This window comes from Cryptomeria japonica, chromosome 10 (genome assembly GCF_030272615.1).
Source record: "Cryptomeria japonica chromosome 10, Sugi_1.0, whole genome shotgun sequence".
NCBI classification, from domain to species: domain Eukaryota; kingdom Viridiplantae; phylum Streptophyta; class Pinopsida; order Cupressales; family Cupressaceae; genus Cryptomeria; species Cryptomeria japonica.
The window spans coordinates 82,691,804-82,707,127 of record NC_081414.1 but is presented as its reverse complement, the minus strand read 5'-3'; the positions used below and the strand labels follow the sequence as shown (position 1 = coordinate 82,707,127).

General features: G+C 34.4%; 1 protein-coding gene across 1 annotated transcript; it reads right to left on the bottom strand.

The window, feature by feature from the left end:
• Window positions 1-1,207: 1,207 nt before the first annotated feature.
• Window positions 1,208-5,530, bottom strand: LOC131033363 (uncharacterized). The gene is made up of 8 exons (XM_057964578.2): window positions 4,748-5,530; window positions 4,194-4,266; window positions 3,772-4,027; window positions 2,526-2,684; window positions 2,215-2,409; window positions 2,001-2,138; window positions 1,679-1,911; window positions 1,208-1,578 (listed from the first exon to the last, which is right to left on the bottom strand). Exons 1-8 carry the CDS (start codon window positions 4,908-4,910, stop codon window positions 1,416-1,418), a joined length of 1,380 nt encoding a protein of 459 aa, XP_057820561.1. The 5' UTR covers window positions 4,911-5,530; the 3' UTR covers window positions 1,208-1,415.
• Between the last annotated feature and the right edge of the window lie 9,794 nt (window positions 5,531-15,324).

Genomic DNA, 15,324 nt, shown 5'->3' with positions numbered 1-15,324 from the left:
TTATATAGTATAATAATTGTTAATATCCATATATATTATTTTGAAATGTTTATTATACAACTACAAATTTATTTAAAATATTTTAAAATGCTAGGATAGAATAGTTTCTAATTATATAATATTTTAATATAAAATTTTAGTATCTATTTTCTTATATGAATTTAGAAAGTTAGTCAATTTATTTGTTTTAAATGTTTTGTATATGAGTTTAGAAAATTGTCATAATTGAAATGATACTTTAATATTAATTTTTAGAATAGTTTCTATTTTAATAATAAACAATATTTTTGAGTATGACTTTAGAAACTTGATAGTAAATTTAATGTTTTTACATATATTACAAGGATTTTCATTTTAATTATCATCTTTTTCAAACTAAATTGTAGACAACCACAATTAAAAACTTTAAAATTACCATTAAATATTTTTTTGACAATTAATATGATTCTTAAAACATCAAATAAAGGCATTGCAATAATGAAACCGTCATTAAAAAAAATGAGTGACCGTCAAATTTCAGGCCTGAATCTGACCTTAAACCAGATGAATGATGGGCTTTTCAATCAACATCCACATGAGTTCAAATAGAAATAGATATATTAAAATATCTTTTAGGTAAGATTTGTCTTTACGGGGAATATAGCATGCAGATCCTTTTTCGATGTAGATATTTCATCAAAGTGGGACATGTGGCTGCTGATTACTCATTGCGGAAACCAAAAACCTGAAAAAATATAACATGATGGAATGAAAGGGTGTGCGCATTTTTTACGTTTAATTGATGAAAATATTTTACGCCCAATTCCACCTACGGAGGTTAAAATATATCCTCTAGGTGTTACCCTCTATTATAGTGGAGCCTAATGTAAAATAATAGAACAATGAAACCAACTGAAGCAAGAATTTATTCTTAGATATACAAATATCAAACAAGGCCCTCTAGAAGTGGGTAATGGCAAAAAGTGTTGTGCTCTATGCATGCTTCATTGCAGGAGGAGAATATGAACATGATAAGTTTTGCTCCAATTGAACAAAATCTTAGCTTCCCTCTCCTGCTTTGACATCTGGCATTGCATCCTCATCCTATTGTTGTATCACAAGCCAAAACTGTATAACATTAAATTACTTAATGCATTTAAAAACAAGAATTATAATCCTTTTACTAAGGTGCATGATCTTTTTGATGTAACATATTCCTTAAAACTTTAAGTCAATTTCCTGTAAAGAATCCTCTAGGGCTTTATTAATCAACATTAGAATGTATAATTATTTATGATATTTATTTGTAGACATCAAATGATGAGACTGAACTTCTCATCTTAGGAACAGGGCTTAGGAATTGAATAAATCGATTGGGATGGTGACTTTCATCGACCATCCAAAAATTATGATCTTCTCATGAGTACAAATGATATCTAGTCCCCTTTGTTCAATTTTGAGTTACTTTGCATGAGAGCTTTTACAGTCTCCAATCCCATTGGATTCCCTTCCTCAATAACTTTCAGTACTGTACCACCTCCTGTGAACAAGTAGTAATTGACACTGTCCAGTGCAGCCTGATACAATACAGGGTGCAGGCTGCAAAACAAAGAAACGAAATTTAAACATTTAGAATTACCAACATTTAAACAATGATAGCCATGGATAATCTTGACAAAGAAAATGCTTTGGAAAATACCTTTTGAAAGTTTGTAAAGTATCACCACCTCCAAAGAATTTCTGAGCATGAACATTATTATCAATGACCTCATCCATTTTGCTTGTACCATGCCAAAAATGGGGCATAAATCCCATCACAGCATTCACAAATATTGTCTTAGCTGAGTTCAATGCTTCCATGACATCCCCAGATTCAAATGAGATAGGATCAACATCCACTACATACTTATATGTTTGAGCTTCAGCAAAATCCTGTAATTTTGTGTCATAAGTCATAAAAAAAGAGGCATTTAAAAGGTCAGGCTAATGAAATTGATATCAAGAATTAGGCCTTAATGTACCTTAACATTTATTGTGCGATATTTCCCTTCGAATCTCCCTTCCAATGTATCGGTTTCTACCAGTGCATTCATCTCTACAATTTTTTTCTGTTCTCTATCCTTTTCAACTAGTTCTTTTGCCAACTCAATATCTGAATCCTGTACCCAGATTGTACCATTTAGTAATCATGAATAAAAAGTTTGAGTATTTCCAAGCTAACAATTTACTAATTACCTGTACGCCAGCAATCTTGACACCGTATTTGGCACAAAGGTAAGTGTTGTATATTACTCCACCCAGGACCAGTTTATCAACTGTGTTGTAAATTTTGGTCAAGGGACCAATTTTCGTATCATATTTAGCACCAGCAACAATGGCTACAAAAGGTCTACGAGGAGTCAAAACTGCTTGCACATGGCACAACTCATCCTGACAAAATACAACCAGAAACTTTAACATATTTTCCTACGGTAAATTTGGATGAAACATATAATGAATGCTGAAAGTAGTTCTGGTTTCAAAAATGGACAAGGGAAACAAGAAACCTGCATGCACAACCCTGCATATGAGGGAAGATATTTAGCAATATGATAAGTCGATGCATGAGCCTGCCATGAACCAAATGCATCGTTGACGAAGACATCTGCCAGCCCAGCCAACTGCAAGACAAACCTTTGAAGCTTTTCTCCTTTGTCCTCTTCCCCCTGTTGTATAAGAAGAATTATTAAACTCATGTACAAATGATGGACAGGAAATGAAAATGTTTCTGGGTAAGGTATATGATTTGCATTTCTCACATAATAATATATTAAAGTGAAAAAATTGAATAAATTATTATATATATAATAATGCTTCTATAAGATCACATTGTCTAATTTTTTAGTCAAGCTCATCAATTTGTTTGTGTTTAATAAATAGTTTTAAATTTTTGAGTCAAATTCAAGATTCAATTGTTAGTTTTTATTCAAAATAAAGATCATTAATATGTAGTTTTCATTTTTCAATCAAATTAAGAGTCAATTGTTAAATTTTAGTCACAAAGATTCAATTGTTACTTATAAAATCAAAAAAGATTATCTCTAATTCAAATTTTTAATAAATTCAAATTTTATTTATTAATTTGTAGTCAAAAACAAAATCACCTATTCTAATACCACAATAAAAATTTCTTGAAGCTTTCATTGTTACTGTGCACAATCAAACGTGCTCTCAAAAAATTGATAGGCAAGTAAAACCTCCTTACACCTGATTGACCAGGTAATATCTGAGGGAGAACAAAGTTTTTAATCATAGGTTAAGAAACAAGATCGTTGACGTGTTAATTCCGAATTTGTTATAAACCCTTTAAGATTCTCCCCATATTTAATATTAGCTTGGTGGAAAGATTTCACTTCCCTACGTCTTCTGGGGTATTATCTATAAAACTCATAAATATTAGTGTCATATGGATCGAATCTCTTCGGTCCGGTTCACGAGGCCTTTTGCGTGAGGGACTCTACTTTCTCAAAAATCTAGACGCTGAAGAACGTGCCCAGTGCCACGATTATCATCGAAAAACGTGTACTAACTGGCCCAGACGGATGTCTTCCGCTACCAGATTTTATTCTCCTAAGCAATACGCTATTAACACAAATTTAATTGTTTTTTAACTCATAAGCCGGGAATAGTCGTACGAAAGACTCGATTGCAGATCAACTGCAAATTGAAAATAAAAATTTACGTTTTCTGTTTAAGAAACCCCAATCAACAGTAATGTGGTTTTAAAGGATTAAAGGATATAGGCAGGCATACCGCAAACCAGCGAGTATTTGGAAGATAGATTCCTCCAATCTTCCGACTTTTCAAGTCTTTTACGAGCCAATTAATTGAAGTGTCAATATCGACAATTCCCTCCTTTTCTGTAGTGCGAAATTTCGGAACGACGAATCGGATTCGCATCTTGCGCTGAAGATATGCGACTACTGCGTCCACCGAGTCATCTTCAGATATATTGATGGACTTTGTTTTTTTATCATACGGACGCCCGATGTGGCTCATTATAATTAATCTGCTCATAATAAACAAAGATTTCATGGTTAAAATGATTAAAATTGGCAAGGAATTCGGTCTCTCTGTTCTGGTTGCATCAACGGACCGCACTCCTTAATCTGTCGATCAGAAGAAATATAAATTTTAAAAGAAAATGAAATTAATATAAAACATTTATAGCAGACCTTCCTCCTCTTTCAACAATATTGTACATCGTCGGCAAAGTGACATCGATTCGGTACTGGTCCAATATCTTCCCTGATTTAGCCACCAGAAGCACAATTAATATTAATTAATAACGCTTTTTCTCTATTAAATAAAATTTAGGGTCAATTGCTGAACAAAATTGCAGAAATGACATTCATTGGAAACAAATCCTCCAAAATAAAATCCTACAAAGGAAGGGAAAAAGTTTCTTCTGAAAATAACAAACCACACAATATGATACAATTGGCGATACGCAATATTTGTAGGAAACAATGGAAATTTTGATTTCTGGTATGTAATTTGTACCGATATTTTCTTATTTCATTTTACTATTACATAAATCGAAATGGCTGCCTTTAAATCTTACGCATGTTTGCAGTATTTAACTGTAAAAATACATAATAGCTTAAAATATTACTTTTCAACCCAAATAAGATGAACGCCTGAGAGAAAAATCACAGCAAATCCACAGAGTAATGATCTGAGGCGCCTCTGGAGAAAATAATGGATATATTTTTGAAACAAAAAATACCTTTCTTTACAACGTTATGATCCACCCTGAGAAGTACGACTTTATCCTTAAGATCAGCGTTTTGAAGCAAAGGCAACATTTTATCGACATGTTCCAGAGAATCTCTTCCATCATCCACACAATAACCTATTCCCATCCCGTTCTGGCAAGTATAGGGAGCCATTTTCACAACCTACAATAAATAAACCCTAGAAATGCGGATGAAACTAAACTCGTCTTAAACTCCTCGCCTCTCTGCCAGCTGAGGACCGCGTTGCTGCACAATATATAAACATCTTTCCTCCCAGAATCTTCCTCTTCGAGATAAGGAAACGTCAGAAGAAACCGTAAGCTTTGAAAAAAGCCAAAACCTAGATACCCTGCTCCACCAATTATATAGGCTATGCTTTAACAAACTTTGTTTTCAAAGCCGTTGCACAATCAAATTCACAAATTATCAGATTCTTTCTGTTTATTTTACGGTCAATTTCATGTGCCAACGCCTATAGTTTTACAGATCGTCGTCATCAAATCCGATAGTGATGATATGTGTTGAATCAGCGGACTCTGAATCTTCTTCCGTCCAATTAGCTGTCTCTGGCACGTTTTCTTCTTATCTCTTTGGTCATCCCACACATTTTACGGCTGTGATGGTTGGAATTTGACGTGTTAAACTGATCTAGATTGCAATTAGACGCGTACAAATCCGCCATTTTTGATTAATTTAGAAGACTTTGAAAGCTTCTATATCTGGAACAAGTTTCTCGATAAGCTTTTGAGATTTACAACGTGTCATTTGGACTTTCAATACAATAACGGTGTGGGGCATTGACGTCTTTACAAACAGAATTAAAAAAAGAAGAAAAAAGCTTTTGTTCGCAACGCGTGAAAAGTAAATATAAAACTATTAGTTCTGTTTAGGTGGGTATTAGGACCTAAACATAAAACTATTAGTTCTGTTTAGGTGGGTATTAGGACCTAAATATAAAACTTAGTTGTGCCTAGGTGGTATTGGGATCTAAATTTTTATGGTCTTATGGTTGTATTTTAGGATTCTTTATACAAAATATAATAATTTTTTTTTTAAATGTATGAATATGAATATTGTATTATAAGAAAAGAAGATTTTGTTTGAATTATTAAAATCTGTATAGAATTGTTAAACATATTTCTATTTATTAATAAAATTTAAAAACATTAAATTTGATGTGCTTGTGACACTTAAATACATAAAATTAAGGTTCATAATGTGAACAAAAAAACATATTATACTCTCTTACTTTAAAGACCCTTTTTAAATTAAATTGAATTGAATTAAATAACAAAAATTAAAAAAATTAAATAAAAAGAATTAAATTAAATTAAATTATTAAATAACTTAAGTAAAATAAAGTTAAATTAAAAAAATGTAATACAAACTTTTACTTGGTAGAGACCTTTCTAAAGGAAACTAAAAATAAATTAAATTAAATCAAATAGCTTAAATTGAAATAATAAAATAATTTAAATTAAATTAAATACCCCTCAACCATTATAATTTCACTCTAATTTTTTTTCATTCAGAAAAAAAAATGTGTAGATTGATGTCATATAATTGAAAATTTGATATTTCAAGTTTATGCACTAGATCAAGTACAAATTTAATTAAAAAGTTTAAAAATAATCAAATATTTAAAATATTATATATGTGAAACTTTTTTAAAATAATCAAATATTTAAAAAATTATATATGTGGAATCTACACAATGTAATTTCTAATGGGTTTTAATTTCATCTAATAATTATGTAAAAAAGGGCATCAAACATATGTCACATATGCTAATATACAATATTTTAAAATTTAAAAAAAGGCATCAAACATATGTCAGATATGCTAATATACAATATTTTAAAATTTAGGTTTGGGTATTCTAGATCTCACCGGACTCTCGAATCTCGAGGCACATGGCACGGTTAGTTTTTAAATTTTAAATAATAGGACCTGTTTTAGAATGGGCCCCATTATTTAAATGTAATGGTTGTTGTTATATAAAGTGCAAAAATGAGTTTGTAGGATTTATTTTTTTGTTTTCAAATACTTTTACAAAATGGGCCTCATTTTTTAAATAATGGGACCTTATTTTTTAAATAATGGGACCTTATTTTTTAAATAATGGGCCCATTATTTGAAGTATATATATTTTGAAAATTGGGGCCCCATTTTATGCATTTTTGGCTTGAGCTCCCAAAGCTTGACAAGTGCTTTTTCTTAGATTAAGATATTATCTCATTTTGATTGTTAAAAATTTTCCTCCAAATTCATTATAATTAAACTATTTATTATTATTTATGAATATTATATACTTTCAAATTTGACGTGGATTTTTTAAAATATAGTTATGCTAGTTTAAATTAAAATAAATAACATAAATTGGATTATTAAATAGCTTAAATGAAACTAAATTAAATACTTAAAATTAAATTAAACAAGTGTCACGTAGTGTTGAGTACTTCCCTTCATAGTATTGTAATAAAAAATATTTGTTTTAATTCTTAATTATTATAATTTTGAATTAATGTTATTTTATAATTATATTACTATAGTTATCTTTATTTAATATGAACTACAACTCTCAAATCAATAAAATAATATTAATAATTATAATATAATAGGTGAAAATATACTCTTCTAAAGTTAGAAGAAACAAGAATAAAATCACTATAGTTTTGGATGATGGAGGAACGTTGAGAAGCACAGAGGTAGAATTGGAGCGAGCTGCACTTGACCACTTTGAGAAAATTTTGGGGAGCTACAATAAGATATTGGATACACCTAATAGTAGGCTTTCTGAAATCATGCACAAGCTGATCTCGGTGGATGAGGCAAAAATGTTATGCGAGCCTTATTCTTTGGAGGAAGTTAAAAGACCTACATTTGATCTTTCCCCTCACAAGGCCTCGGGTCTAGATGGAATGACTACTAAATTCTATCAAAAGTGTTGGGACTTTCTGGGTAATGACATCTGGATGGTAGTTGAATAATTTAGGAAAAAAGGGAAGTTTGTAAAAGAATTGAATAATACAATCATCACCTTAATTCCCAAAAAATGGGAGTGCTCCACAATGCACGATCTCAGGCCCATATCACTATGCAATACTATTTACAAAATTATCTCGAAAGCTATGGCCACCCGATTGAAGAAGATTTTACCTTACCTCATTTCAGAGAATCAGAATGGCTTTACTCCTAGAAGAGAGTTAGCGGACAATATTATTCTTGTGTCTGAAGTCATGCATTCCATACATAAAGAGAAGATAGAAGGTATGATCATAAATCTTGATGTTGCAAAAGCGTATGATAAGGTGGTGTGGCAATTCTTGGTTAAGGTACTTAAATGCTATGGTTTTCCAAGTGAGTGGATCGACTATGTCAATTTCTGCATTTCTACAATTAATTTCTCTCTGCTCATTAATGGTGCGGTTTGTGGCTTCTTCAAAGCAACTAATGGATTGCGACAAGGGGACACACTATCCCCTGCTCTTTTTGTCCTAATGGCGGAAGTGCTTGGGAATTTAATTAAAATCAAGCAAGCGACTAGGAAATGGAATGGCATTCGAGTCCACAGACTGTTAGCGCCCATCACCCATTCACAATTCGTTGATGACATAATCTTGTTCGGTGAAGCTTCATTGAAGGAAGCCAAAAGCATTGTTGAAGTGTTGGATGAATATTCTAATTTGTCGATCCAGGAAATGAATAAGGATAAATCACATGTTTTCTTTTTTAAAACAGGCAGACTGACTTAGAATCGCATATCGCATCTCCTTGGCTTCAATATTGTTGATCTTCCCCTCAAATATCTTGGGATCAGAATTAGCATGGGCAGTAGACAATCCCAAATTTGGGATGATGTTCTAAACTCATGTAAGGTCAAAATGGAGCAATGGAAGAATAGATGGCTCACCCAGGCTAGTTGAATACTAATGATAAAATCGGTGTTAGCGGCAGTTTCGATCTATAGCATGCAATGCTTCCAGTTGTCAAATCCAGCTGGTGCGAAATTAGACGGACTATTAAAAAAATTTGTTTGGGATGGAGCTAAGGATAATAGAAAGATACCTCTGATCAATTGGGATACCATGTGCATGCGGAAAGAGGATGGGGGTGTAGGGCTGAGGAAAATGAATATTCAGAATCTTGCCCTTGGAGCGAAGATGTCTTGGAAGATGTATAAATGCCCCAATAAACTATGGTACAGAATTTTCGAGAAAAAGTATCTGGACTCTGATGAACCTAATTGAATTTTCACTATTGCACATTCAGAAAAAGTCTCCCTCACTTGGAACTTTCTGTGGAAAATCAGGGATGTCATCACGAATCATATTTCCTAGAGAATTGGCAATGGGTGCAGGGCAAAGTTCTGGAGGGACTCATGGGATGGGGACTCGCCTCTCTCTGAAATTTTTGACGATCAAGATTGGATCAATAACATCGAATCTTTTATAGGTGTACAAGTTGTCAATTATTTTGAGGGTGTTGAGAAGCATGGCATGAGGTCGTGGAAACAAATAACTATAGGCAATCTGGAGCAGTGTAAAAAACATGATGAATTGTTAAGAAATAGAACAATTCTAGCATTAGACGATGAAGACAGTTTGTGCTGGTGTGCTACTAAGTAAGGGGAGTACAGTGTTAAGTTGGGATATGAAGCCCAAAGACATAGAGCTATCAATCCGAGTTGGCTGAGCAGGTTGTGCTGGAATAAGTGGGTTATGCCTAAAGTAGGGGCTTTCTTATGGATAGCTGTGAATGGGAGAATTTTCACTGGCGACAGATTGAAAATAATAGGTATTCAGGGACCAAGTTGGTGTGTGTATGCAACGCTGGAGAAGAATCAGCGGACCATCTACTCTTCAATTGTAAATTTTCTCAAAGGTGTTGGGATTGATTCATAAATATGGTTAACCTGTATACAGCTAGAAATGCATCGCTAAATGAATTCCTTGTTGTGTGGCCATTGTTTAGTCAGACAAAATGGGGCACTATGTGTCTCATTGGCCCAACAATGATTGTTTGGCCTATCTGGAAAGAAAGAAATAAACGAATATTCAAAGAAGAATCTAAACCAATTGAATTGGTCATTGACAACCTCAAGACAACCATAGAAGAAGTCATTCATGGTAAGTCAAGGAATGTCAGGAAGTTCAAGTTCAACGATTGGGACTTGGATATGGAAAGGAATTGGTCCTTCAAAAATGCTATTTTCTATTATCCCAAAAATAAAATCAACAAGAAAGAAGTCAGGTGGGAGAAGCCTCATAGAAAATGGGTAAAACTCAACTTTGATGGGTCCTGCAGAGGCAACCCCAAGCAGGCTAGGTATGGAGCAGTCATTCGGAATGAGGATGGGAATATTTTGTTTGGCACCTACGGAAATATTGGTTGCGCTACAAATAATGAAGCTGAAATAAGAGCCCTCGAGGCAGGACTACTGCTTTGCAAACAAAAAGGTCTATCGAATGTAAAGATTGAGGATTCACAGATAATCATAAATGGGGTGATTAACTCTAGACTACTAAACTGGAAATTATCTAATCCATAGGGAGGGTAATCGAGTAGCAAATCTTTTTGCCAATCTTGGAGTCAATTTAGAAATAGAAGAAGTGTCAGTGGATCCTAAAGCAATGAGTATGGAGATTATAGATCTATGTAGAAAGGACTTATTTAATAGGAGATGCGATGGGATTGGATGATGATCCTTGCAGCTAGACCTCCATTTTTAGGATAAGTGGTAGAGATTTCGCTCACATTGAGCATGCTCGCTTCTCAAAATTGCAGTGTTGGTGGTCTGAGCTTCATGTGATTGACGTAAGTGACTGTAAGGAAGATACTTGCAGCCTGCGAAGATCTTAGTTGATTTGGCATGTGTTGTCCTATGTAGAACCATCTAGATTTTGGAGAGTTTATTTATTGGCCTTCTTCAAGGTTTGGCATCATCAGTGAATAGGGAGCTTGGTGGGTCTCATTCTCCTGATAGTGTGTAAGTTGGACTGTGATCTTGCCTATGGCTTACCTCGGCAACATCAGGTGTATGAACTGTGAAGAAATGCTTGACGATCAGCTCTGCAACTTGTTCATCACAGAAGAGCATGCTTATGATGTTGTAAAAGGGCTTATGGGGATCACACTTAACTTTGATCACCACTGGTGTGATGCCACGGTTTATGAAGTTGTTCTTATGCCTCTAGTGGACATCATTGAGTGTAGGGAAAGAGTCGTGGAGATGCTGAGTGGGTTTGTCAAGCCCATCAATGGGAATAGCATCGCCAACTCCATCTTAAGCCTGTCGGAGAATGAGTGGATCAGTATCCTAAAAACCTACTTCCAGCTAGATGTGTTTCTGCCCTCTGACTCAAAGGATGAAGATGAGGAGAGTGATAATAATGGTAGTGATGATTCAAAAGATAGTGAAAAATGCAGGGTAAAGCGTAGATGGGTAGAGAAGGAAGAGCTGAAGGAGATGATGAGAACTTTCAGAGAGGATGCTTGGGAAGTCTTTAGGTGCACTATGCAAAATGGGAACATGGCCCCTTTTCACAGAATTACAAGCTCAGAGACATGGTGGTTCTTGGTTGGGGCTACTAAAAATATAACTAATATTGGAGAGTTTGCAAGGGTTATCATGCAGACCCTCAATGGTGGTTCATAATATGTCTCGGGACTAAGTTTGGCTTTGTCCACTGGTGTGTTTTTATATTCTTGTATAGATGAGTAGTAGTGTCGACTACGGTCTTGCTATTAGGCTATGAGGCCTTTTTGTAATCGATTTTTAATTAATACAAGGGCACTATCCCCTTATTGATAGCTCTTACCATTAAAAAAGAAGTGAAAATATACATTTTTATTAAAAGGTTAATACTAATTTAATTAAAAAAATTATATAAGTATAATTATAATAATTTAAAATTAATCTTAAACTTCTTATGGTGGACAGTAATGCATAATAAAATCCTAACTCAAGATAAATTCATTAAACCTGGATTTCAACTTCCAAATAGATGTATCCTTTATAAGAAATATGAAAAATCCATCCCCTACATCTTGTTACAATGTTAATTTGCCAATAATATATGGGGATCATGTTTTGTAGAATCTTGAAATGTATTAGTCTATTAATAAAGCTCTTCCAATCCTCTCCCTTGATTGGGAAAGCCCTTCTTAGCACCATCTAGTTGGAGAAGTTTGGAGGCAAATTTTGCCAGAAACCTATGCAGGAGGTGTTTCTTAGCTTTAATAGACTCATGATGATTAACCTATTGGCTTCTAGACGGGCTTCCTCCTCCTACCCCCTCACCTTGGATGATAAGAAGGCCAAGAATTAGAACCTTCTCAACCCTTACACCAAATTTGATAACTCAAAAAGGATGAAAATATTGAATACTAGGTGGCACCCCACTCTATCTAGATGACCTAGTGTAGCATAAATTTGTTACCAGTTCAATTTACACCTCATGTTTGTGCTTCCACCATAGGACCTCATTCTCCAACTTTAAGGTCATGAACACCCATTGGTGGGTCCTATGGTGAGGTACCCCTCCCCTTAACACCTTATCTTTGTGTTATTTGCAAAGGGACCGGGGTGTGGAATGCCCTATTCTAAACCATGACACCTTAAAACACCATGGTCCCTCTTAATGGGGTCCAAATTTGAACTGGGGTAGGTGTTATACCTTCTTGCCAGAAATTGATCCCCATGGCTACACATGACCATTAGAGGTTGACCTAATCGGTAAATTACCTAGGGAACCCTATATAAAGAAATTATATCAAATTATTTTAGATCTAAATCTCCATCTATAAAAAATCTAAGACTCATGCATCTGTGAAGCATTCATCAAGCATTTTCAGAGATCTTCAAGGCTGTATATTCATCCTTCAAGCATTTTGCAGCAAAATTACATCAACCTTGTGTAAACATGTGTGTGTGATTAGGGTTTTTCATGTTCATGTGTTTGTCACACCATTACATACAACATTTGTGATTGCATTCAAAGAGCATTGCATCATCATCAACAGTTGTAGATTTGAGGTATATCTATTTAGTAATTATTTTAGTATTTGCATTATTTCCTTCAAGGTTAATTTCTAAAATGGGATTTGACTTTGGAAAACCCCTATCCCCATCATCTTTCTATTTCTTTCTATGTGTAGGAAACAGGTGCAGATTTGTACTCATAAGGATCAATAGAGTTGACAAAGATGAACAAGTTTAGCTTTGATGGAAGAAAATTTGGAGGACCATGGTGAATTGATAATACCTGTATACACCTAAAAATGGTCTGAAGATAGCTAATTAAATATGCAATTATTTGATTAATTCCCCTTCCCAATTAATTGAATTCACAAGTAATTTAATTAATTTCTCTATTCATCTACTAGTAAATAAATCTAAATGATTTATTTATATAGTTCATCTCACATCTCCCTTTGATTAATTAATTCTCAATTAATTAATGTCTCCCCATACTAATCAATTCTTCTAATCCCTAATTAAGATTAACAAACTCAAGTTTGTTGAGATTAATTACCATTTTTTAATTATTTGAATTTCTAAATTCAAATGAGCACATGGCTCCTAACTTTAACCACCCAACCTAACCATCCCCTAACTTAACCCATTCAATGTAATCTTGGGTCTAACTAAACCTATCCTATCTTGTACATTCTAACCTCCTTATCCTAACCTCTCATGGTGTGGATATTCTCTCCTTGAGACACATGCACTTTTGCCACATGTCTCCTCCCTTGGACACTTGCCCTCTCATGAGCAAGGATCCTTGACACTTGTCACCACAGAGATGACAAGTGTCCCTTCCTCCAACCTCTTCTCCAACTTCCTCAATCTTGGCCCTTGATATCTTCATATCAAATCTGGACCATCGATTCCTGCCACCTCAGCTTTGGCCTTGGAATTCCTATAAATACCCCTCATTTTGGAGCAATATGGATCCCATCTCATATCAATTTTAGGCATTGTTACTATAGGCATTTACATTTCAATTATCTAGTAATTAGCATTTGGATTAATCATAGCATGTTAATCTAGTTTCTTGAATCATGCATTTCATATCATTTTCATAGTCAATCATGATCAAATAGCTACTCAACTCTTGAGTTGCCACTTTGGAGGTCATTGCTCTGCTAAGAGCCCATTAATCCAACACCTTCAAGGTCCTCAAGAATAGAGGAAAATGGGACATTTCAAGGAAGGCTTATGGTTTGCATCTTTGATTTAGTTTTCAATTAAGATTTTCAATTATATTATATTATCTCATTATAAGTGTATGCCTCTTATATACCACATTTTTTGCATCACATTAATTAGTGCCCACCGTGGGGCCTAGCCCCTTTGATCTTTAACAAGTTTGCTTGTATGAAATTTCATTGACAAGTTGATTAGCTCTTTCGGAGTGCAGATTAGCTCTCTTGGGCTCCTGAATCACATTTTTGGCATCTTTTGTGGCATTCCGACACCTCAAATGAAATTTATGGGAGATTTCTCAACTCTGTTTTTATGTTTTTCTGTACTTTAGCACTTTTAGTCTATACTTTAGCATTTTTGGTATGTATGGTGGCGTTTCTGGCAAATTTGTTAGTGTTTTCAGTCTGTTTAACAATGTTTCTAGTTTGCAAAACAACATTTCTAGTGTGTAGAGCAGTGTTTCTGGTGTGCAGAGCAGTGTTCTTGGCACATATGATGGCATTCTTGGTCAATTTGATGGCATTTTCAGTTTTTTATTAATTTTGCAAATATTGTATGTTGCACTCCTCATTTCTACTTTTGGACTATCATTTTCCCGAACCTAATTTGCAGATTGTTGGTTTTGCAGGTACTTATTTTGCTGTGAAAGACTGGAGTTATAAACTATTTCGCCGCCAAAGAATACAATATAAACTACTAACTTTGTTTGCAACCACGGGATTTTGCACTTATATTTGTTAAATTAGGCACATAGACTAATTACAATGGAAATGAACAAACATGTCTTATGTGTCTTGATGATAGGCAAGTATGCTCTCACCTTTCTTAGGTGATTAGAAAGCTAGACTCATCCTTTACTTTCAATAGTGCATATCTTTAGAGGGCCTGTCACAGTGGGAAAAAGTAATCACCCTGTGAGAATGACCCAAGTGAGTACAGTTGGACCTGAGCATTCCAACTCACTATAATAAATAGGTCTTTGATGATTAAAGTCTCAGAGGATGGGATTATTTTAGTTTTCTCTTTGAGATCTCTCATATCAGGCATTTTGTAGGGCCTCGCGGTCTCAATCACGTTTACGTGACTACAACTTGTTTCAGTACCTTGTCGGGTTATAGGCCTCAATCATGCTTGTGTGACTTCAAGGGGTAAATTCAAATGGAATTCCTGACTAAGAACCATAAAAATAGAAGTTACCCGATTCACCTCCGAAAGGGTGATAATCTTTGTGCAAGAGAGATAGTAACTCTCCGAAGACACTTGCCATATCGTGCCCCCATCAACATTTGGAGTCGGATAATACGGTGTTGAGAATCCATTGCGTGAGACTCAGTAGCCGTATTCTGATTAGCTATT

Coding starts and splice junctions, on each gene's coding strand:
- LOC131033363 (XM_057964578.2), bottom strand. CDS start 4,910: ATGGCTCCCTATACTTGCCAGAACGGGATGGGAATAGGTTATTGTGTG. Junction 4,028..4,193: donor ATTGTTGAAAGAGGAGGAAG/GTCTGCTATAAA, acceptor TATTATGAGCAG/ATTAATTATAATGAGCCACA. Junction 1,912..2,000: donor ATCGCACAATAAATGTTAAG/GTACATTAAGGC, acceptor ACAAAATTACAG/GATTTTGCTGAAGCTCAAAC.